Raw genomic sequence first — 23,165 nt, 5'->3', positions numbered from 1 at the left:
ATTTGTATTTTTGCTGGGAAAAAGGACCTGCTTGACAAATTACTAAAATAGCTGCAGATTAATTGACAAATTGGTTATCTGTACATTATACAACTATTATTTCAGCTCTAAAATGAAACATGACTTTCAAGCAGGTGGCATGAGAAGGAGGCGGTTAAGATTTTACCAATTAGGTCAACTAAAAAAAGATAACAGGCAAGTATATGCAATACTACTGTAAATATCCGTAGGCCACGCAGGGTTAAGACATGTGGCCAGCCTGTATGTTGTGAGTATCACTCAGAAATTTTAAGACTCGAACACAGAAGTTGCGCACATCAGGGAGCTACCAAAGTCTGTGAATCCAAACTGATAGAGACAGTTTACAAGTTTACAGTTTACAAGTGAGATCTAAATTTGGATACATATTGGATAATTTAACAATTGTTAAATTAAACCCAATGCACAAGTATGATGTCTTAATGCCTTTTTATGTCTGGTATACAGCACTTTGAACAGTCCTGTTACTGAGAGATGTTACACAAATTTACTTTGTGTTGCCTTTAAAATTGAATGTAAATCAGACTTGCACGTTTGGGACAGCTTGATGGCATGCTGGTTAAAACATTAAGCCATAGCATCCATTTTTTTTTTTTTTTTTAGAATATGTAATATGTTCTTCGGCGTGCACCAGAGAAGATCCTTGGTTTTGGACGCTTTCGTACCCACGAATACGTTCAGAGTGAGAGCTCTCGCCTTTTTCTCCAAATAGCCCCTGAATCCAGTGGACCGTCGGTTTTCCACAAAAGCAACAATGTTGTGATCATACTCATAAAATCAATCTCCACAAAAGGAAAGTGTGTGTGACAATTCTGGGACCTTTATTTCATTCATGGCAAGCAGTTAGACATCCCAACAAGTCCAAAGGAGTTAGTGCAGTTTTCATTACCAAGAATAGTGTAATTTAACCTTTGTACGTGTGTGTTTCTAAACATCCCATTTCCTGGGAAAAGGGGAAAATCCCAACTTTTATCTGAAACCTGCGTATTCTAAGGATTAAGACATTAATTACAACGCCCGGATTGTCTTCAAAAAAAGCTCACTGGGCACCAGTGAATTTAACCAGACTTCAAATGTAAAAATTGTATTTTGCCAATTTGCTCATTGAATCTAAATGGCCATTCAGATGATGCTCATATTCACTGCAGCTGTAGTGCACACCATCACTCTTTCCCGGTAGAAAATGGCCGAAGTAACTGGAAATGCAGGAATTTACACGCAACGCTCCCTCCTGGTGGCAGCTTGATGAACTGGTTTTTCAAGGTTGTAAATGGATAGTAGGAGGCAGGTGAAATGTGACCTTACGTAATTTGAATTAAGACTGCGAGATAAGGATTTTTCAAAACATTAAAAACTTTAATATCAGCAGAATAAACATAGGGGTGAACCGAACACATGGGTTTCAAACAGTTTTAATCTAAACAAAAGCCTGTAATGGGACGGGTGGAAAAAGTATTTTACATGTGACAACAGTCAAGGTCTAAAATAATAAAACAAAACAAAACAAACAAAAAAAAGTCACGTGCGTTTAAGATCAAGAAACTCAAGCAATCGAGTCCCAAAGCTGCCCGACACTGCCACCAACTTCACTTAAAACCCTGAGTTCATGATGCAAAAATAACAGTTTTGCAAGACAAACAAAGTCAATTCTGAGTTGAGAAGCAGTGACTGACATTGAATACAGCTTTACAAATGGTTCAAAACAAGTCTGACCCCGAAATAACAAAAGTACAATTCAATAATTCACCGCTCTTAGTAGTAAAGTACAGAATGTGTGGAATAAGGGACAGATGGGGTCCGGGGGAGCCAAGATCCAGAGGACAGTCTCATTCATTCTTGTGGGTGATGGGCACTGCTCTGACCCCTCACCCCAACTGGGCTTTGTGTTATAAATGTGTGTGTGTGTGCGCGCGCATGTAAATTCAAGTTCACTGTAATCACAATTTTCCCCATGAACATCTCAAAACTTGGTGGAGCAACTAATAGCCACCGCTAAATGCGCCACCCCTGCCGTATCCACCGCCTCCTCCGCCGCCGCCTCTGTTGTAAGGAGCCCCGCTCCTGTAGGAATAGTTGCCCCCCTTCATTGCACCATAACTGGAGTGCTGGTGTCCGTAGCCGTCCCCAAAGTCACCATTACTGTATCCACCCCCCATCTGACTATCGTAGTCGTCGTATCCCCCATAGCCACCGTAGCCTCCTCCGCCGCCGTTGTAACCCCCGCCATAGCCGTAGCCGCCTCCGTAACTGCCTCCGTAATTGCCGCCGTAGCCTCCTCCGTAGCCGCCGCCTCCTCTTCCGCCGCCATAGTTATGCATTCCTCTTCCTCGACCCCGTCCTCCTCGGCCACCGGTGGACATCTCCTGCTTGGTCAGAGCTTTCTTCACTTCCACCTTGTTCCCGTTGATGGTGTGGTATTTGGTCAGCACCGCTTTAGTGGCGGAGTCGGTGTCCTCGAAGAAGACAAAGCCGAAGCCTCGCTTCCTGCCCGATTGCTTGTCAGAGATGATCTCGGCTTTCTCCACCATGCCGAACTGGGAGAAGTACTCGATCAGGTTGTCCTCCTGGATGTGATCTTTCACGCCGCCGACGAAAATTTTCTTTACATTGGCGAGGATATCTGGGTTGTTAGCATCCTCTCGTGATATGGCCCTTTTCAATTCCACGTTGTGGCCTTCGACGACATGTGGGTTAGCCGCCATTGCTGCGTCGGCCTCCTCCGGTGTAGAGTAGGTGATGAAACCGAAACAGCGGGACCGATTGAATTGCTGGTTTCTGACCACAACGCAGTCGTCGAGCGTCCCGTACTGTTCAAAATACTTGCGTACTCCATCTTCTTTGGTCTCCACATTTAGCCCACCGACAAAAAGCTTGGTCAGTTTAGTAGACATGATCGAATTTCTTCCACGGACCGCAGGCAGTCCGTCCTTCTTCTTCAATGAACAACGTCAGGGCGGGCTGTTTGACTCACTTGCCTTCGTAAGACGTAGTTATCTCTGATTGGTCAATTTGATTCACGTTGCTGTTGCCTTAAAGTTGCGTCGGAAATTTTAATTTCAAATGCTGAGGAGAAAGGGAAGCGTGAAATTCGACCTTTGTAGTCGTTGGTTTTATTCTAGGGCAGTACAAACATACATCAATAAAGATATGACCCGATTATCCTATATTATTGTTTCTTCGCTACAATCACCCATTATACATATACAGTATAGATAATGACCATCTAAATATAACAGCCACGAGGCCGAGGACATTGTAAAGTCCTCATGTTCTTTAAATACACCAGAAATCGGCATTTCACCAGATTGGGATTTTGAACAGAATTACAGGTCACTGCAGTTTTAGACCAGGATTCAAGCACATTTTGAAAGAAGCGTTTTTTTAAACATTAACCTCTTTTTTTTTAAAAGGTACTTAAACTTAATGTCCTCTAGCTAAATATTTATAGACTTAAAATGGGGGAGTGGGTCACTGGTCTTGCACCCATTGCAAAAATCTAAAACCAACATCAAATTACGCCTAACACAGTTTGGTTACTTTGATAACCCATACAGTGGTTTCATATATGCTATTCTGTGGCTGTATGACGGATTTATGTTCTCAGATCTCTGCTTAGAAGTTGTGACATGCAGTTATTTTCATGTTCAAACAACAGTTAAACAATCATGCTTCAGGTGGTCGAGTTAATCTATATAACAACAACAAAAACGAGGAGAAACGTGGGAGACACCTGAGGAGGATCCGTCCTCCAGGACGGACAAAATTGTTCACAGTGTTTCAGTGTTAGGCTGAGGTCGTCTACCTATTATCACTTCAGAGAACTGATCCAACTGCCAGTAACGCATAATTATTATTTTTAATATACTGATAAAGAGCTGACCCACTTAGGTCTACAAAAAGACATCTGGGCGGTTTAGGTCAGCTGGTCAGGCTTTTCTCAGTAAACGAAACTTATCTCCATCCCACAGGCTGCTGAAAAGGTGCTTCTGCAGCCTGGTTCAAAACAGTTCAGGGCATTCATGCATGTTTCAACTCGCCCTCGTCCTCAGCTCTGATAGCTTTTACTGGGCAGCTTCTTGTCACCAAGAAAGCTGCAGAGTCGTTTTTTCTTGTCATCTGTTTTATATTTAGCACTAGATCCTGCACTCACCTCCTCTTTGACGTGGATGCAAACAATGCAGGATTTCACATCTGCTTTGAAAATGTTTTATGAGTAATGCACTCAACACGTGTGACCTCGAGGAGGCACACCTTTAAATACGTGTGCAATGCACATCAAGATTCAGAAACCATGGAGGCTGCCAATGGGACACCCATCACAGCACTGTCTAGAAATCCTTTGCTTATACTAAAGAGGTGAGACATGACATCTGAAGAGGACAAGCGTTACAGTAGTCCAGACACTTGAAAATGTACTCAGATCAGATTGTGTGTGACTCCAACATGTTTGGATCTTCACCACCTCTGCAAACTGTACATCCAACACTGCGACCCTCCGTTCACACCCTTATTTCTGCCCCCTTCATGACAGATGAAACCAAACTATCCTCAGTGTAAAAAAAGTAACATAACAATTCACTTGGTGTATAAAAATATATAATTTATTGTAGATTCGTAAAAAGCACGGCCAACACAACAGATGTTTCCTTTTCCTACAGGATGGCCAGAAATCGTCCATCCTAAAAAAGCAAGAGAACAAAAGTAAAATTCACACTTTCATCAACCATCATGGTCACTCACGATCACGATCGATGACTTTTCAACGATCATTGCTGCTCAGTTGGCGGCACCAGATCTAAAAACACACACCTCACCAACAGGTGCATTCAATGTTAGGTACTGAGCAACATTTTGACCAGCTGACAAAAAGACAACATAGACCTGAATAATTGGCTCTTAGACACGCATTCTGGTCTGTCACTGAGTTTTTAATTGGAAAAAAATGTAATTCGTTATTTAAAAAAAAACCCACAAGGTCAAGGACAAGGTCTTTATTCGTGCCTTCAGAGCCTTTTCATAGTTTCTACAGATAAATTGCAGATTGCATTGAGTCATTAGCTAACCTCGTTAACTTACATGATATTCTGTGACACCTAACTGTGCCTTCAAATGCTGAAGTGCATTGTAATGAAGGGCAAAGTCATCCTCAGATCCACACAATAATTCAATATTGTGATGGATCAGTCTTAGTTCATCTATGGGCATTGTGAACCAAGCTCAGTGAGGTTCATGTAGACTGAAACTGCATGAGTTTAATAGGATAAAAGCTTAACCTGTTTCCTTTGAGGTTAGGGGTTAGTAACAGGAAGTACATTATAAGTGTTACACAATAACATCGCCACCTTAATATCACAGGAGCCCTGCAGGTGCTGGATATGTCTGCACCCTGTGACGCACACCAATGCTCGTACTTACTGATTACGTTGGTGTAAGAGAATGGGGCTGCTTTCCATCAGTTCCTTGTTTTGAAAGTTTGCAGACAACGCTCAGTATAAGTATCATCAGGTGGTCCTAGGAGGTCTACACTCACATATACACCCATGTTTATCTCCACCTGTTTAATTTGAGGTATTAAGGTATTTATTAAGAGTAAGAAATTACAGCCATATTGTGACTGAGCTCACACACAGACTCATGTTTGTGGAATTTATATATATAAAAAAAATCCTGCAAACTATTAAAAACACAAGACAATCATTATAATCATAAATATTTATTATGTTTTGAAACCCACGGTGCCCAAAGTGCAAACTTTTTCTCCCAGGTCATCAGCACTTGAGCCGCTGGTCTGAAAATAAATGCATAATTGTGACAGATCCTAAGATGATGAAAGTTTATCCTTATTCGGACTCATGTCCACACCAAGACTTGAACCTGTGATCAGGCTGTTACCTGAGGCAATGCTTCATTTTTAGGTGGCAAACATGAGTTGCGTTGTTGAGTGTTTGGTACACCTTTGGCGTTCAGTGCTGGTCATTGGGAAAAGAGCACTTGTGATTGCACTGAAGGCACTGTGTTATCAAAATTCTCCCAAACTTTCAAACCCACCAACTCTACATCAAACCTGTTCAGGTTCAAACCACGTTTGACTCTTGCGAGCGCATTTAGACCACACTGGGGAATCCTTTGTGAAAACTGACTTCACCTGAGGGGGAGAAGGCACAAACACTCTCCGGTCCCCCCGATGGCGTGAAGACGCACACCCCATCGTGTTCAGGGTGATGTTACCCAGGTTACCGTAGCAACCTGGAGGAGATGGGAGAGAAACAGAGTGAGAAACTGGACAGAACAGAAGTTTTCTGGGTGAGACACCAATTCACTTGTTCCAGTATTTAATGGTGGAACAAAAAATTTGGGCCCCCATTCCACCCACTTAAAGTTCATTTAAGACCAAATTAAGTAACCACCCCCCCCTATTTTTATTTAAGATTAGCTACATAAGACGCATTGAACTATGAATAAAGTGTCAGTTAAGTCGTTTAAGATTAAATAATGGCACACTTGTGCACCATCTCATGAAGAAATCTTATAACATGGTTGACCAACACAGAGTGAAGACAGGTTGATTTACATACCTAGTTTGCTGGATGTGGATATCCTAAAGAGATATTTCAGACTCCTATCACAATCGACCCCAGGTAATCAACAGGGTCCTGATGTAGCCTAAAACAAACTGCTACGGCTATTTTGGCTGGGATAGCCTACTGGAATACGAGTAAGAACACCTAAATGTAGGAATAATCAAAGATAAATATCAGAGCCCTCATGTCCACATAATTATATGTATTCAAATATGTAAAAAGAAAAGATATATAATGTTAGCAATGTCTAAAAACCACATAATTTTACAACAAGGTCAAACCCTACATGCCTACATGCATTGGCTGTGGGTAGACTACAACCATTTCTGTAACCATTTCACCCACCTGTGAGTGTAAGGGCATATACTGTGGGAAAGATGCCATGTAACTAATGATCGACAAGGTGATGGCACTTATAAAACCTGTGGATGAACTTGAGGAAGCCTGGTTAAATAAGTAAAATAACTAAGCTAAGTGGTATAACGTTTTATTTAAAATGAACATACATAAGCATACCAAGGTGGTTTAACAGTAGGTTTTGTTCTCCAGACATGAAAGTATACAATATACATTAGATATTGCTACAGGTAATGAAAAATGAACAATATTTAGAAACTATTACTATGCGTGAGGAGAGTTTGAGTACAATGCTGGGAAGGAAACAAGGAAACTGGATCCTGCAGTATCACGTTTCGCCTTGGCTGAATGACCCAAGTAAATAATTATACAAAATTGATGTTATCAGACAGCTATGAAATCCAAAAAACCACAAAACATGCTTTCTCATCCTCATACATTGAAATCACACTAATTTTACTCCAGAAAACAAAATCTAATCGCTTAAATGGATAATCAGGAATAATCAGAAAACAATCCTACATCGAGATTGAAACGACTGAACGCAAATAAAAAATACTCTGAACGACAACTACACGCCTTCAGCGTGGGTACATAAAAGGGATCACTGTGTTTTAGTCTTCATTTTTTTACGTGTCCTAGTTGAACAACAGCTGTTCGTTATAATCAGGTTTTCTGGGAAGTGACCTTCCTACCTGTTTGGGTTTTTGAGGTCTTCATTATGATTAGGGGGGGTCTCTGTCCGTATCTCTGCCGTTGTTGGGTTTCACGGCAGACGGCCCATTACTGAATGAGTTGAGCGTCCAAATCCCGGCTGGAGGTAATCTATGGCGGGGGTGGGGTGATTTTTCCATTGCGCAGTCTCTCGTTTAGTAGCCGCCACCGTAGCCCCCCCTCGGGTAGCCGCCACCGCCGCCGCCGCCTCTGGTGTAAGGCGCAGCGCTCCTTTGGAAGGGCGGCCCTTTCATGGGACCGTAACCAGAAGAGTGCTGGCCGTAGCCGCTGCCGAACTCATTGTAGCCGTTTCCACCTCCGTAGCCACTTCCCTGGTCTCCGTAGCCACCCCCATATGGTCCGCCATACCCTCCGTAGCCGCCACAGTTGTAGCCTCCGCCATTTCCGTAGTTGTAGTTTCCGCCGTAGTCCCTGCTGCCGTAGCCATTTTGATTCCCCCTTCCGCCTCTACCAAGTCTGCCTCTCGGCGCCATGCCGGTTCTGTTGGCCGCCTGCATCTCCTGCTTGGTCAGGGCCTTCTTGACCTCAACTTTGTGTCCGTTGACTGTGTGGAACTTCACCACAACCGCCTTGTCGGCTGCGTCGTGATCGGTGAAGTAAACAAAGCCGAACCCCCTCTTCTTTCCACCGTCCTTCTCGGAGATGACTTCGGCCTTCTCAATTTGACCATACTGGGAGAAGTATTCAGTAAGATGCTCATCTTCAATGTCGTCTTTCAGGCCTCCAACGAAGATTTTCTTCACTTTTGCGAGGGCCTCTGGCTTGTTCGCGTCCTCTCTCGCCACGGCCCGCTTCACCTCGACCGCGTTGCCGTCGACGGTGTGCGGCCTGGCCGCCATTGCTGCGTCGGCCTCCTCTGGTGTCGAGTAGGTTACAAAGCCGAAACAGCGGGACCGCTGCAGCTGCTTGTTCACAACGACAACGCAGTCGGTAAGCGTACCGTACTGCTCGAAATGCTTGCGCAGGCCATCGTCGTCGGTGTCCACGTTTAGTCCACCGACAAAAAGTTTACAAAGCTGGTCAGACATTTTTTGAAGAGCGATGAGTTGAGGCTTTACAACTTCAACAATACGCTAATCTCAAGATGGTGGAGGGGGAGGAACGCGGCGGTATTTATAGAGCACGCGCTGTGACGACAGACTAGCTTGAATTGTTGTAACGCCTCTTCCGGTCCACTGTGGCGTCTTTTCAAGCACAAAAGATACTCGTTTTTGGTCTGAACGTATGAATGGATGCAATAGTAGCGATAAGGCATGGAAAAAAAACGTTTTTGTGTTACGACGCGCAGTATCGACCCGTCCAGAGGTGTCCCCGCCTCTCGCCATATGTCCGCCGGGATCGGCCCCAGGCCCGCGGCCCTCCAAAGGATGAGCGCTGACGAGAAAGGACAGATGGCGGCTCGGGGTAGTTGCGGGCGACCTTTCTTTGTTGCGTCACATGGTATCAAAATGCATCGATCAAAAGCAGTTTTGATATGTGTGCATGAGGCGAAAAATAGAAATATAAAAGGGAAATTTTTGGAGTAGGAAGAGCAGACACTTCTTTGGTCGTACTCATACTGACTTTTTCTGGTTTGTCCTTATATAAATAAAATACTCTGAATAGACTCAGGATGAGCATATGGGTTTAAAACACAACTACATTCTCAACCTAAATTAAAAGAAATGGCACGTAGAGAATATGATTTAAAAATATATGTGATAATAAAGAAACTTAAACATAATAATCTGCCACAGCGGCCTGGTTGATGTACCAGAGGTGAACCACAATTTGAGAACATACATACCATTAGAGGACTGGATTAAAATGTTTCAGTTACACAATTCAATTGATTAATTATAATTATTCAGTTACAGTAGATTAAAAGTTTATGGCAGTGAGTTAAGGTGTGACATTACAAAAACCTCTGCTAGCTTTGGTGTTTGACATGAGATCTGGTCTCATTCATATTAACTACTATTTGAGATAATAAGAATTAATTAATCATCTTAAAAAATGTTGATGCCAGTGGTCAAATCAAATGTCCATTTTCACGTAAGAACACGCAGAAAAGCCTTGTCTTTGGAGCAAATCTTCATTGCATAATGAAATCAAGGTTTACGTTTACAAACTAAGAGTAGAAACAGACCACAGAGCCAACTGCTCGACTAATCTAGTCAAATTTGCCTAGTTTTCACTTTGTTCATATATTTCCATGCTACAGATCAGTGATCCAACACTACAGTGTATTACCATCTGTAAGCATGCTTTTCACTGTTCACCAAAACACACTGAATACCGACCTCCTCAGACCATGGAGATGTAGTTTCAGGTAAAAGACACAACACTTGGCTCTATTTCCATGTCAACAGATATGCAATTGAGTCTTTAACTTCGTCAGACCTACCAGAGCTCAGTGTCATGCTGATTTCAGAGCCCGCAGAGCAAAGAAGACATTGAAAATAAAGAAACACTGAAATCAAAGTTCACTGAAATCTTTATGAGGCATATTGCTCATGAAACAATCCCTTCATCTATTCTACCAACACAAACACACAGGACAGTCTGTGTCTTTACAGATACAGTTCCACATCATTTATGGACACAAATGAGGCAACTTTTGGTTTGTCAATAAACAACAAATGGAAGAAGCGATTGGTCGTGTTGAAAGTAAAACTGCACTCTTGAATTGTTTGGAATTTCTCCACAATTTAAGGGTTATTTGTGCATTAGTTGACACTGAAGTCAACTTTGCAGATGTGTGTATATTTTGCTCTGATCGCAGTCCATCCAACGTCTACATCAAGTTTTCAGTCACAAAGCGCGAGTTCGTGCCTGTAGATGAGCTCAGGAGTTTGCAAGAAAAGGCAGGATTGTGAAAACCGACCGTCTCATCGAGGTCTTGATCCTGCTTCTTAATGCAGTTTTGAAATAAATGCTGGGATGTGCGTGGACCTACATGAAATGTTGAAAGTTACTGTCCTTTTGTACTATGCAAACCCTGCAGTGTTGGTGCCGCAAGCAGCTTTGACAAACACAGAGTGCCGTGAGAAACATGTCAGCACTTTGTTGGAAAAACAGTTATGGGCAGTATTAAATGAACTAAATATAAGTTAAGTGAAATGCAGTCTCATGTTGAAGAAGAAGAAAATCGGCTGAGGAGAACTGAAAATGGCAAACCTCACACACGAAAAGGAAGACAGTTTGTTTAATAATAATCAAAAAAAAAAACAACAGATGGTCATCTAGTTTGAATATTGCGTAAATTTCATTATGGTAGTAAATACACCATAATAAATATTACCAAGTCTGTGAAACTAACTTCTTCCTCAGAAATGAGAGGCTGTACTAGGCAACCGGTTAACTTGAGGATACTGTGGGCTTCATCCGGTTTAAAGCACCCAAGAAAGGACTTGTTCAGTTCACACAGCAATCTTCGTAGAAGGTTAATCTTCGTTGTCGTTACTTGTCCCCAAAACCACTGACTTTAGATTACATGAGGGCGATTGGGTCCTATCTAATATTTACATTTGAAAAGGAGCCCACTGTGGCAAAAATCAGACTGTGGTTTCACAGCTAAGGGGGCATGAAATGTGGAAAGGTAGGCAGTTTAAAGGAGGCATTTAAGACATTACCCTCCCCACCCCCCAACAATCCACCAGATGGCTAGAAGACAAAGGGTGTCAACAGCATGCATCACAGAATGAGATGCTACCATGTGACCAGGAAGCCAGCCATGTTCGTTTTGAAAAAAAAAAAAAAAAAAAAAGCCCAAATCTCGTGTGTTCATGGTTAATGGAGCAAGTTAGCACAGCCTTTCTGCATGTTGAAGTAACAAAGGAACACCACTAGTGAAAGGAAAAAGTCAAAGTAACCTCAACAAGTTTTTATTTGTAGTAAAATCAAATATCTACCTAGCAGTTTTTCACCCCCCCCTCTTCCCGGCCCTTTCCCGTGGCCCTAACCACCAGAGTGAGGGCCTGTAAAATAATGACAATGTTGATAGTCCATGTGCTTGAATGGATCAGATCACACAACTTGTTATCTAGCCACATCTAAAACAGTCTGAAAGGAGAGGAGTCCAGTTTCTGTGTGATAAAAAGGGAGGGGGTTAGGGCAATCTTGAGTTGATCGTGAATGGGGGGGGGGGTCGTGTGGGAAATATCGGGTGTGTCTCGGGAGGGGATGAGGGGGGCACTGGATCACAGCTCCACGGGTGGCTCTCTGAGGAGGCCAGGTCACAGGTGATGAATGACAGGCCGTATACGATCACGGTAACTCTCAGACGGCTTGATCTGAGTGATCACATGATGTAGACCTTCTCAGCCTGAGAGAAGTTGAAGACTTCTTTGGTTCTGGGACACACCACTTTGTCATCTTGGCGGATGGACAGAAGCGACTGGAAGAGATAATGAGCAGAGGATAATATATCAGACAGAAAGACAAACATTACAGTTTTATGTGACCTTTTCTTGCTTCCATACGGCATTTTAAAGGGCTCTTGGCAGCAGTTCAGCTTTGGCGTGTACTCACGTTGTAGCCGTAGACATATCCATTAGGAAGCATCATTGGAGGGTTGTTTTCATTCATGACCTCTCCGGAGATCTTACAGACTAGTCTGGAGTTGGCACAGTGGGCCATGGGTAGTGGTTGGGCCAACTTGTTGAGAGATTTACTGCACACTGGGCAGTCTGGGTTCTTCGAGGTACCATCTTCCTTGTAGCACTGACTGGAATGCACATGGAGGTTAAGGAGCAAAATGGCTCGATGAATGACGTTATTGTAGGTCGCGCATCAGACAAAATCTGCCGACAGGATAATCAACACACTTAAAGCTTATTATTAGGCAGCACTGCAGTGATCAATACCCCATATTAAACCCTAAACTAACTAGCCACATACACATATCACAGATACAGCAACACTCCCTTCATCTTGTTTTGACTGCATGTCAGTTTGTTTGGCTGTGGAGATTAAATCTGAACGGCTGATGCAGCTCATTACTAGAAATAAAGTAAGGTAGGATACGGTGTCTTGATGGCAGACAGACCAGCCTGCAGGGTGATAGTGAAGACAGAGTTGTTTCCCAGCTGGTGCAGTCTGTAGTTGTCATATCGGAACTGCTGGATCAGCATCTTCCAGCGGGCTGGATCCAAAAGATCCTGATGGAACAGAAAGAAAAAGAGACAGCAGAGGGAGTTTTACACTAACAGCCATTTAAACTCAGACTGCAGACTCAGTCACTTCTTCCTCTGAGAACAGACAGACAACAAGGTGCAGACTCTCCTCCACGTCATGTTTATTCCAATACAAACTTTGCCCCAGAGTGAGGGCAGTTTTCTCTATTTGTTTCCAAAGACGAACCGATAACTGATTTCAACTTGGCATTAAAGAAACTTGACAATTTAGGTATAAATGTGCAGCCATACAACACGCTGGCAGAGGACAGAGAAGTGTTGCTTCTGTCAGAAAAAGGTGGAAAAAATGTTGCCACACACTGATCTAGAGTTAAACGTTTTTGGAGAAGTGGAAGTTAAAATGTAAAAATAACAACACTGCTACTGAAAGCTGCTACGCCAGGACAAGTTTACAAGAAGCCCAAGAGGTATTGAGTTCATTTTCTGAGAACAGAGGCCCTCTAGTGGGCTGACTGTTGCAACAGCACCTCTCTTCTTAGTCTCTTTCAGTGTGTTTTCTTGTAATAATAATTTAAAAAAAATATTATGAAAATGGTGGAAACCCAGATGAGTATACCATAATATGACTTGGCTGAATGTCTGTGAAAAGAGTCTGACCAAATAAACTTCCATACATGTACATACTTAGCCTGGGAAAGAGGTTTTTACCTTGTATGGGGAGATATGTGTATCTGATGGGAAGGCCAGCATGCCCATGACCTGCCGAACCTCATCCAACTGTCCACCTTCTGCTTGGCTGAAGTGCTTCCTTGCATGTCTGACACACACAGAGACAGACACAAGATCAGTGGGCGATGTGTTTGCTTAGGTGGCTTTAACAATAGTTAAAATCAGGAAAAAGCTGAAGTTAGTGAGAGGGAGTTTTGTGTGTGTGTGTGTGTGTGTGTGTGTGTGTGTGTGTGTGTGTGTGTGTGTGTGTATTACCTGACTGCATCCATGCGTTTGTTTTGTCTGATGAGCTCAATGAACTCCTGGATTCTCAGACTGAACTCAAGACAACTCTGCCAAAGAAACAGACAGAAGATGTCAGGAAGTTTAAACCACAAGTGCTGCAAAATCTTCTCTGTTTCTATTCTGCCCTTCATGCAGCTGACCCGTATGTGTCACTGAGCTTTGGAACTAAACCAAGCCAAATATCACAAATTATTTAATGAGAAAGAAAATGTAAGACATTTTCCATAGAGCTAGCATCCTGGACTTTGACTAAGCGTGACTATTCAGCCATGTATGCAGTACGAGGTTGACTCTCAAAGTAACGAGGAAGATTATCGTGCCTTTGGCAGAGGGCTGTGCTCTACTGAGTACTTTCTGGTTTAATAGGATCATGTTAGGATTAACACTTTAACTTGCCAGTAGGGCAAAACACCCAGGAGGAGTAATTAAATCCTAACAGGTCTGTTACTGTGTACACACCGTTACACTGCAGATTCTTGTTTGTACAATACGCAACACGCAGAACCAACAAGCATTTGTCCATAGACTTCTGCTTTATATATTTGACTTAAACCTGTGAAGTAAATCTCTGTTTGTCACAGACATGGCTTCAAATGGCGCTTTTCTATTACACAGTTCCAGCTCTACTCGACTCGGTTCTACTCTACTCGGTTTGGTTGAGTTTCCATTACAATTGAGTACTTCATAGTACCTCCTCAACGTAGGCGGGGTCGTCATACCACGGCTGCGCGAAACTGCCATGACGTCAATTCGTACGCGACGCAAACAGAGCCGACAAACAATGGAGGACATCGAGGCGATGTTGTATTTGCTGCTCGGTTTGTGGTCTGGAAAAGTCTGGGCCTCGTCGACGGACGACGGTGATATTTTACGAGCAGCCATCGAGTCAGCGGTTGCTGTTGCCCGGCATTACAATGGAGGGGGCGGGATTGTTTTTCCGGTGTTGGACGTCGCAGACCACGACACTCTCCGGCCAATCAGTGGCCGAGAGGCTGTTGACGTCACACATATAGTATCGCCTCTTCTCGCTTGGAACCTCGCCAGAGCAGGTACTAAAAATAGTATCGGGTACCAGGTACTATCCCTAATGGAAACACAAAACAACCGAGTCGAGTCGAGTCGAGTCGAGTCGAGTCGAGTCGAGTCGAGTCGAGTCGAGTCGAGTCGAGTCGAGCCGCACAAGTTGAAATGTGGCCAAAGTCTCCTACAAACTTTTGGATTGATGAGGTGGAATTTAACACATGTAAATGAACTACCTTCATCTTGCGGAGACGGGATTTGTTGTCATGGCACCAGGCTAAGCAAGTGGCCGTCTCCTGCCTCTCCAGAGACTCCTCCACCTCCTTGGCTGTGAGGAACATCTCAATGTTGACCAGATCCTTTAAATAGAGGAGAGTGGATGCATTGATAAAAAAGGCAGACATCAGAAAAAAAACAGACAGCACTGGTAAAGAACTGACAGTTACCTCTATACCGCTCTGTCTGGCCAGTTTAACAGCTGTGTTGTAGTAGCCGCAGCGCAGCAGATGCTCCACCATCATGCGGTCCATGCGTTTCTTCTTCCACAGGTTGACTGAGGCCGGCTGGTCGCTGCTGTGCTCCTTTAAGTGCTCGATGCGACGCTTACACAGCTTGGCGCTCTCGTCTTCTGCTTGGATGGACTCGGCAGCCTACAGGTCGAACACACATCAAGGTGTTTGCAGAAAGCTGAATATGCATCACGCAAAACAGAAATGCAAGCTCAAGCTGACGGGCATTCAATACCTATGCTTGTAATGCATCAAAATTGCTGGATTTCCTAAAAGAAGGAGCTCAAGTTTTCACAATCTGAAACGATACCACGAGACTTTTCAAACCGTGACCATTGCTGAGGGCAGGCCAGGCTCAACAGCTGCTTCCTGTTCTGTGGATTTTGTTATGAGGTAAGTTGGGTGAGAGATCAGACACACTGAAATGTATTCCCATTGTTGCACATTACACTTACATGAGAAAATGAAATGACATAGCAGTAAGGAAACAGTGATGTGGAGTCATATCGTACAGCAGATAACTGCATTCCTATGTGCACTGTTCCATGCATGCTGCCATTTTAGTTTCACTTCAACATGAACTCTGCGGTTAATTCACCTTTTTGTTGCATTAAACTCTCACTTTCATGTTTGATTCTTGACTTCTGGACTGCTTTTCTCTGCACCTGTCAGAGCAGTTTTGGCTCAACATAATTGGGGGGGGGTTGTTGTGTTGAGCATGACCCAACCTTCAACCCAGTGAATGCAGGGTTTATATGTCACAAAGTTCCTGCTGGACAGCGTGTTGGCACAGAGGACAAAAGAGCTGCAGAAGTGTGTTTTGATCACTTGTTTTCTGCTGTTTTGGAAAGGCTTGATAGAGAAACCAGCCAGGCTGCATTCCACCACTGACAAACACGATCCACCAAGGCCACAGTTATGCCATTAGAGAGAAACCACAGCCACAAAAAGGTGCTTTTCTCAATAGGGGGAAGTAGCATGGCCTCTTCCTGAAGGGAGATCGTGTTTGTAGATGAGATACAGCTGGTGGTGCAAGTAAAAGTGCCAATACCAGTGACTGGATTTTTAGCTGTGAAGAGCTGGGTGAGTGTAGAGTTTTCCCAAGTTTATAGCATTTTTATCTCTTCTCAAAGACAAAGTGCGTCTCTGTCTTACTCAAGAGCTTCTAACTGGGTTGACTTGTAAGATGGGGATGTTTCAGCCTTACGCGCACTAATGCCAGATTTCGAAAATGACCTCCAAAGTGGTTACAACTGAAATCACTGGCCCTGAAATGTAGCACCAACAGTCAAAACAGCACTTGCAAGCACAGACGTGATTGTTGCAATAAAGCCTCCATAAACATAGCTGGCATAGTTGCACTTGACCGCTGTGTTAAGCCAAGTTTATGTTGCTTCTGTTTATCTCTACAATCACTATTTTGAAAACAGAAATGGCAAGACACAATGATTTCAACACCTCTAATGGCAAAATAAGTGTGATTATGCACAGAGGGTAATTGGCTGTGTTAGTCAAAAGTACCTATCATCCAACCACACTGAACAGAAAATGGCGGTAATGAACCATTTTCTTGTTTGTCAAACATAATTAAACTAAAAGAGAAATGTGAGGAGGAGATTAAGCGTTTTGGGTTTTCTTTATATTTCTTGATTCACTGTGACATGAGTATCTAAAAACACTGCTAAAATCTTTCTGCTTTGGTGTGCAGACAACCCTCCTGATGGATTAAAATCCAATCCTTGTACAAAAAGGAAACAGACTCACCAGCAATTGTGTGTGTTTGTACATACAGTAGCTGTTTCTATACATGTACACATGCATAGAAATATATTGACATTTACTGTACAGTCAAGAGGACACTGTTGTGTGAAAGTGTGTATATGTGTACATCTGTGTCCCTCACCTTCCTCTTTAGGGCGCTGAGCTTCTCCACCACGCCATCCAGAAGTGACACCACAGAGTCGACCACCGGGAAGCTGCTCAGCGTCTTCTCCAGCTCTGCAACAACCATCGTCACGTGACTTGTCTCCCTGTCAATGTTCTTCTGAGCCGCCCTGAAACGTTTATTCAGAGTCTCGTAGGGGACCTGCGATGACAAAACCATGGGACACTTGTCTCAGTGCACCAGGCCTTCAGGTTTATCCGTGGTAAAGAGCAACCACACAGCTCTGTACAGCTCAACAGCACATGAAAATAACTTCTGGCTAATAAAAGTTTGTATTTTGCAAAAGATAGAAGGTTGTTTAGATGGCTGATCTGCACTCAAGATTGTACAAAGTGTTTGGATTACTTTAAAGCAGGCAAAGTTGTTTACATAGATATCCTGTTTTTACTGGAGCAAACACAAATAATCACATGCAAATTAGGAATAAAGAGTTTACCCAAATGCAGTTTAATTTCCACCCATTACGATGACAAAAATCACTTTCCAATACATAAATAAGATCTTTGTCCCATGCAGTTAATGTGTCTTTGTCACCAGCAGCTGGGATGAGATTAACACTGTCAGCAGTGTGCTGTATGATGCCCTGTGAACCGTCCTCCAGCAGCCTCATTTCATGACATTTCTGCAGCCTGAGTCCAAGAACTTCTCAACGGAAACAAATTAAAGGGAGAGGCAGATGACTGGAGCCCACTGTTTCAGACTGCAACAATGCTGGCTTTCTCGCTACTGCTATTTACAGAATATCTGATGATTGCTACACTGAATTTCAGACAGTATTCTGTCGGTAAGAATGTCTACTGCATCTATAATGTGTTCTGTACTGACCTGAACCTTGGTTTTACACAGCATTTTATAGACTCTCACCCAAACTCCTGGATATTATAAAGGAGTTTATCACATGCTTGACCATTTGTGCTGTTCAGTTTGGAAAAATAAACACACCTGGTAACATCTGATCGTGACATCTACTAAAAATGCAACCATCTATGCTTGTTCTTTTTAGCACAGTAAGCTATAGTTCATAGACTTCAGTGATTGTGGCACATACAGTGTAACGAATACACACATAAGAACATTCAGAAACCACATCCTTATCACAGACCACCCTGAAACTATAAGATCTGTATTCAGCAAGAACCAAAGACACCATCTATCATCAAATTGAACAGTACAGTGCTCTCCCCCCTTGTACTACAAGATGGCTTTGCAGATACCTGAGCACCAGTTTGACCGTTGTGATTCCTTCTCTTTGATACTGCACTAAAAACAAGAGGAGAGCTTTGATCCATTGAGGCTTGTTTTCTGTTCAGTTAGAGAAAAGTTAATTTCACAGACCACTAACAGAGGAGAGGGAAATTATGCAAGCCTGCCACAAAACATAACACAGTAAAGAATATAGTGGCTCCGCTGGAATTATCATCATTATTATTAGAATCCAGCTCTAATTTTGCCAAATTCAAGTCCAGAGTGAGACTCTGGGATTCGGATATTTAAATTGTGCCACAGAACAGTTTTGTATGTGCTAGTAAATATTCATTAATGTCCTGCTGACAGAAACAGGGGCCTTATTCTGCTCAGGAATGAGTATGGCCACTGTATGAGAGAGAGAAGATGGAAAAGGCATTTACGTCAGCCTGCAGCATTTTTTTTTTTTTCTCCATTCTGGGGGCTACATCATGGTCACAGTTAGCCTCTGACACATTTTACTGATCAGCTTTTGATTTGCAGTAAGTTGGCTAAAGATCAACAAATTAATTGGGGTCATAAAATGAAGGTGTCAGTAGCCACATACGGTACATGCTGATGATTACAGGAAGATGTCGAGAAATCATTTGATCAAACATACATTGAATTCCCACTTTATGCAAACAAGACTGAGCAGTATAACACTATAGATCTTAAAACCATTGAGATTATGTCAATTGATATAGTCTCTACTGAAGTATCTGTGTTTAAAATAGCAAGAAATGTAAATCAATGAGCACAATGTGATGAAGTGCCTCGACTTTGCAGGGATCTGATTCACTGGATCAACTACAACAGCCATTCAAACCTGGATATTTTATTTAGAAACACTTTCTCCAATAAATTTTCAGGAAATGTACTTTATGATATTGCTTTAGATGTTTTTGCTTTTACCAGATACTTTAAACAGGGGATGTAGGCTGAAAACACTCCTACAAAGAAATGATTATAGTTTAAACATTAAAAATTGAGTTGCAAGTCACAAATTTGGCTCATTTTTTGTTTTTGCTTCAAATGTAATTAACAATAATAAATATATTGTAGAAATAGCCTCTTTTTGAACATGACTGGTTACTACATCATAAATATGGTATTACTCTTATTATTATTATGGTATTATTACTGAACATGTCATGAACACATTTCAGACGTCTTTAAGGACAGGCAGGATGATACTGTGTGAGTGGTTTTCTTTCATGATTTGTTGGGAGGTGGCTCACAGCAAGAGACACCTTCAAGCCCCCTCCAAACAGTGAACATTATTCAGTAATGATAATTTGAAGAACTATAATCATTATAATGCCTTAGGTAATTTTAGCAAGTCTGAATAATTTTGACCAGCCTTGAATAGAGAAACATTATCTGATATATGCAGCATTACAATGTCATTTGACTCTAATGGGCTTTTTTTTCACATTCCTGTTAATAACTATAAACCACTAGCCAACATGAGATTTTGGTCATGGTTACAAAGCATCAGCATTTACACACAGAAGTAATATAAATGTCAGGGTTAGCATTTCCTTTAAGAATGCCTGTGGTAACCCCTACACTGATCTGACTGAAAATGTCCAAAAATATCCCCAAGGACATAACATTCAACACATACTGTGCTGTGTTGGTATTCCTCAGTGTCTGTGTCAGCAAACATTATGATATTATAATTCTGCTCAATATAGCTCAAAATGTAACCAACACTGCTCTCCCCCAGCTGTAGACTCCCATTTGATGCCAATTATAACCATCAGTCCTGTCTTAAAATGGTGCCCACCATCCTTACTGCAGCATCCAAGCAAAGACAGACATATCCCCAAACCACAGCCATGCTTTCTGAAGACAGACAGATCTTAACATCGCCAACAATGCAAAACGCCACGTTATATCCATCATGGCAGCATCATACCATTACTTACCACGCGAAAGCTGTCAGTGCATTGCTGCTCACAGACGTGCTTTATATGACGACGCTTGCTTGCTGTGTGAGACGGCTGAACACAGGAAGCAGCCCGGACTTGTTTCAGCTCGTCTTTTAGCGGTGGTGTCGCAGTAACGTTATGTGGAATGGAGGAACTGTACGTGTGTGCGGCGGCAGGCTGTGATTTCTCTCGCTGGCCATTTTGAAGTGCAGAGAGGCAGCAGCAGCAGCAATCTGATGACACTGCGCTAACTCGCAGGACTGATTGTCTGTCTGACAGCGTAGCGCTACGGGCTCTCCCCCACTGATTTCAACCGAGCCATCTTCCAGCCAGCTACAATTTGCATGCTCGACGTTGCGTATCTGGTAGGCTGCTCATCTTCTGCGCCGACAAAGATGGCTAATACTGGTTTTACCACAGCAAACTAGCTAGCAGGCCACTCATGCCTGCCAGCCATTTCTCTGACGCCGTGCCTGGTTATTGAAGGGATGAGCAACCACGCTGCTAGCTACACGTTTATTATATCGTGTATATCAAAATTTACCAAAATTCTACTGCCAAACGGTTAAATGCGCAGGTAAGCGTGACCGTTAAATTCCTTAACGTGCACACACACATACCCACACAGTGAATGTGATGTCACATAACGAGCGAACGTTGAATTAATGCCACGTTAGCTAACCTGCGTATGTAGCATTAACTGACATGTCACAAGTAATGTCAAAGCATCACTTAGGAGAAAAAAAAACAACAGGATTCAACTTAAGCTAGCAGCTCGGAGGCCCTCGACACTTTTGGCGTCAACAATAAGAACTCGTTACGGCAATAGATGGCCGGCCAGCTAGCCACCACCTATTACTATTCATCGGACTGCCTGATCTTTGCTATAGCTGCTCAAACACAGGTAGTTAGGGGACTGTGCTACCTGGCTAAGCTAGCACAGCTAACGTTACCCTCCCTGTCAAGTGCGCTAGTCTCGCTATCAAATAAACTAATAATCACCATTTTTCAAAAACCCTCAAACACATCGTGTGTTTTGGACACGTCAGAGTTGTTCGACAATTACTATGTGCCAGTTTCAATTTTTGTTTACCTTCAGGGTGGGATATTCTTGGACTTTGAGAGCCATGGAGAGTTGAGATGCTGTCTCTTGCACCGCCATCTTGGTTTTGTGGTTTTCTTGTGGTTGTTTGTGTTTTTTTCTATCCGTTCAGAATGGCCTTGGTGCTCACTACCGCCACCTGGTGACACGGTGTCAGTACTGACTATGTGGGGGGCGCTTTTTAGACGTTTCAGATGCAAATCTTTATTGAAGTGGCATCAAACTGAATTTTTTGTTGATTCAGGGTGAAATGCAGCATGTTATATGTTGTTACCGACAAAATATATCACCACAAGATGCATTTAGTCACTTTTTTGCAGCTCTCTTCATAAGCAGATTTCAATTTGCCAAGGTTCAAATTTCATTTGTCCCTGACCACTTCAAAGACCTCTCGTCCACATTGGTTCATAAGATGAGAGACAGTTATACAGTTTTACATGCACACTCATTTCTATCCATAAGCAATGTGGCACCAAAATCTGCTATAAACTGTTTCTGTAATTAAATCAAACACAGCAGTAAGCAAAGAACAAATTAATGAGTCAGCATTATTAATTATGTGTGCTTGTTGTCCTTAGCTCTGCTGTATTTTAGCATCCACCTCAAGCAGAGGGTTTGAGCCTTATCAATCACTCACTACATTTACATAGAAATAAGATTCCTGTTATCTCAAACAGCATATCTGTTTGATAAAATAGGACTTTATTGATCCCACACCGGGGAAATATAGGATCAGGTTTGAAGATCGAGATTTCAGCTGCCAATACCAGACAGAATAGGCGACATGGGCAGGGAGTGTGAGGGTGAAGTGATTAGCTTTTTGTGACAGAAAAGGAATCAATGACAATTTTGCTAAGTAATGTTAACAATAATAATAATTGCTTAAAGTCACAGATCAATAAAGAATACATAAAAATAAAAATAAGCGACTGAAAATGTCATCTTGGGCTCTAAGAAATAGTGATCAGTATTTTTTCATTATTTCCTTATGTTACATAAACATTTTTTAGATAAATTAATTGACTAATCAACTATCAATTGAATAACCATTAGTCTTGGCGTAGTCCACAGATCCAGTGATACACATCAAAATATCCAAATCACCGGAAATTAAAGTCAATAAAATCTCATGTGTATGGGGAGTTGCATGGCAAAAAGTGCTTTTTTATATATATATTATAATTTACAAATGAAAAGCAACAAGCACCATTAGATATTTTAAGACATCACCTGAAATAAAGTATAAAAGCTATAACAGAAGAGCATTTTTTTTATATCACAACATTTCATTCCACTAATCATGACATAATTCTAAAACCGAACAAATTAGGACACGTATTGTTGAATTTGTATACTGTTCAGACATTAAAATCCAGGTTACAGTCCAGTGAATCCTCGCACACTCGCTCCACGGCCACATTTCTTTTCCTGTGTGATCGAGAGCACCCTCCCCCCAGCCGCGGTGAACATATTGCCATTGGCCGCTGTCCAGTGCCAGGCTGTGCTGATTGGCCGGCGCATGCTATAATCGCTTACAATTGGTCCATTATCTGCTGCATGCCCCACCCCCCCTCCACCCGGCATT

General features: G+C 42.5%; 3 protein-coding genes across 4 annotated transcripts; all 3 read right to left on the bottom strand.

Annotated features, from left to right (window-relative positions):
• Positions 1-1,374: 1,374 nt before the first annotated feature.
• Positions 1,375-2,998, bottom strand: LOC139331795 (heterogeneous nuclear ribonucleoprotein A0-like). The gene has a single exon (XM_070963423.1). The coding sequence runs from the start codon at positions 2,928-2,930 to the stop codon at positions 2,019-2,021; it is 912 nt and encodes a 303-aa protein (XP_070819524.1). The 5' UTR covers positions 2,931-2,998; the 3' UTR covers positions 1,375-2,018.
• Positions 2,999-4,622: 1,624 nt separating this feature from the next.
• LOC139331794 (heterogeneous nuclear ribonucleoprotein A0-like) lies at positions 4,623-10,177 on the bottom strand. Its single transcript, XM_070963422.1, has 3 exons — positions 7,673-10,177; positions 6,185-6,285; positions 4,623-4,718 (listed from the first exon to the last, which is right to left on the bottom strand). The coding sequence occupies exon 1, from the start codon at positions 8,738-8,740 to the stop codon at positions 7,847-7,849; it is 894 nt and encodes a 297-aa protein (XP_070819523.1). The 5' UTR covers positions 8,741-10,177; the 3' UTR covers positions 4,623-4,718; positions 6,185-6,285; positions 7,673-7,846.
• Positions 10,177-21,662, bottom strand: maea (macrophage erythroblast attacher, E3 ubiquitin ligase). 2 transcript variants are annotated; one of them, XM_070963421.1, is made up of 9 exons: positions 21,572-21,662; positions 17,276-17,458; positions 15,310-15,513; positions 15,100-15,222; positions 13,814-13,890; positions 13,538-13,646; positions 12,720-12,853; positions 12,225-12,420; positions 10,177-12,090 (listed from the first exon to the last, which is right to left on the bottom strand). In XM_070963421.1, the coding sequence occupies exons 1-9, from the start codon at positions 21,638-21,640 to the stop codon at positions 11,995-11,997; spliced, it is 1,191 nt and encodes a 396-aa protein (XP_070819522.1). In that variant the 5' UTR covers positions 21,641-21,662; the 3' UTR covers positions 10,177-11,994. The 2 variants fall into 2 exon arrangements, with proteins under 2 accessions (XP_070819522.1, XP_070819521.1); XM_070963420.1 differs by lacking the exon at positions 21,572-21,662 and adding an exon at positions 20,476-20,863.
• Between the last annotated feature and the right edge of the window lie 1,503 nt (positions 21,663-23,165).

Source organism: Chaetodon trifascialis, chromosome 5 (genome assembly GCF_039877785.1).
Source record: "Chaetodon trifascialis isolate fChaTrf1 chromosome 5, fChaTrf1.hap1, whole genome shotgun sequence".
NCBI classification, from domain to species: domain Eukaryota; kingdom Metazoa; phylum Chordata; class Actinopteri; order Chaetodontiformes; family Chaetodontidae; genus Chaetodon; species Chaetodon trifascialis.
This window is presented reverse-complemented; position numbering and strand designations above follow the sequence as displayed.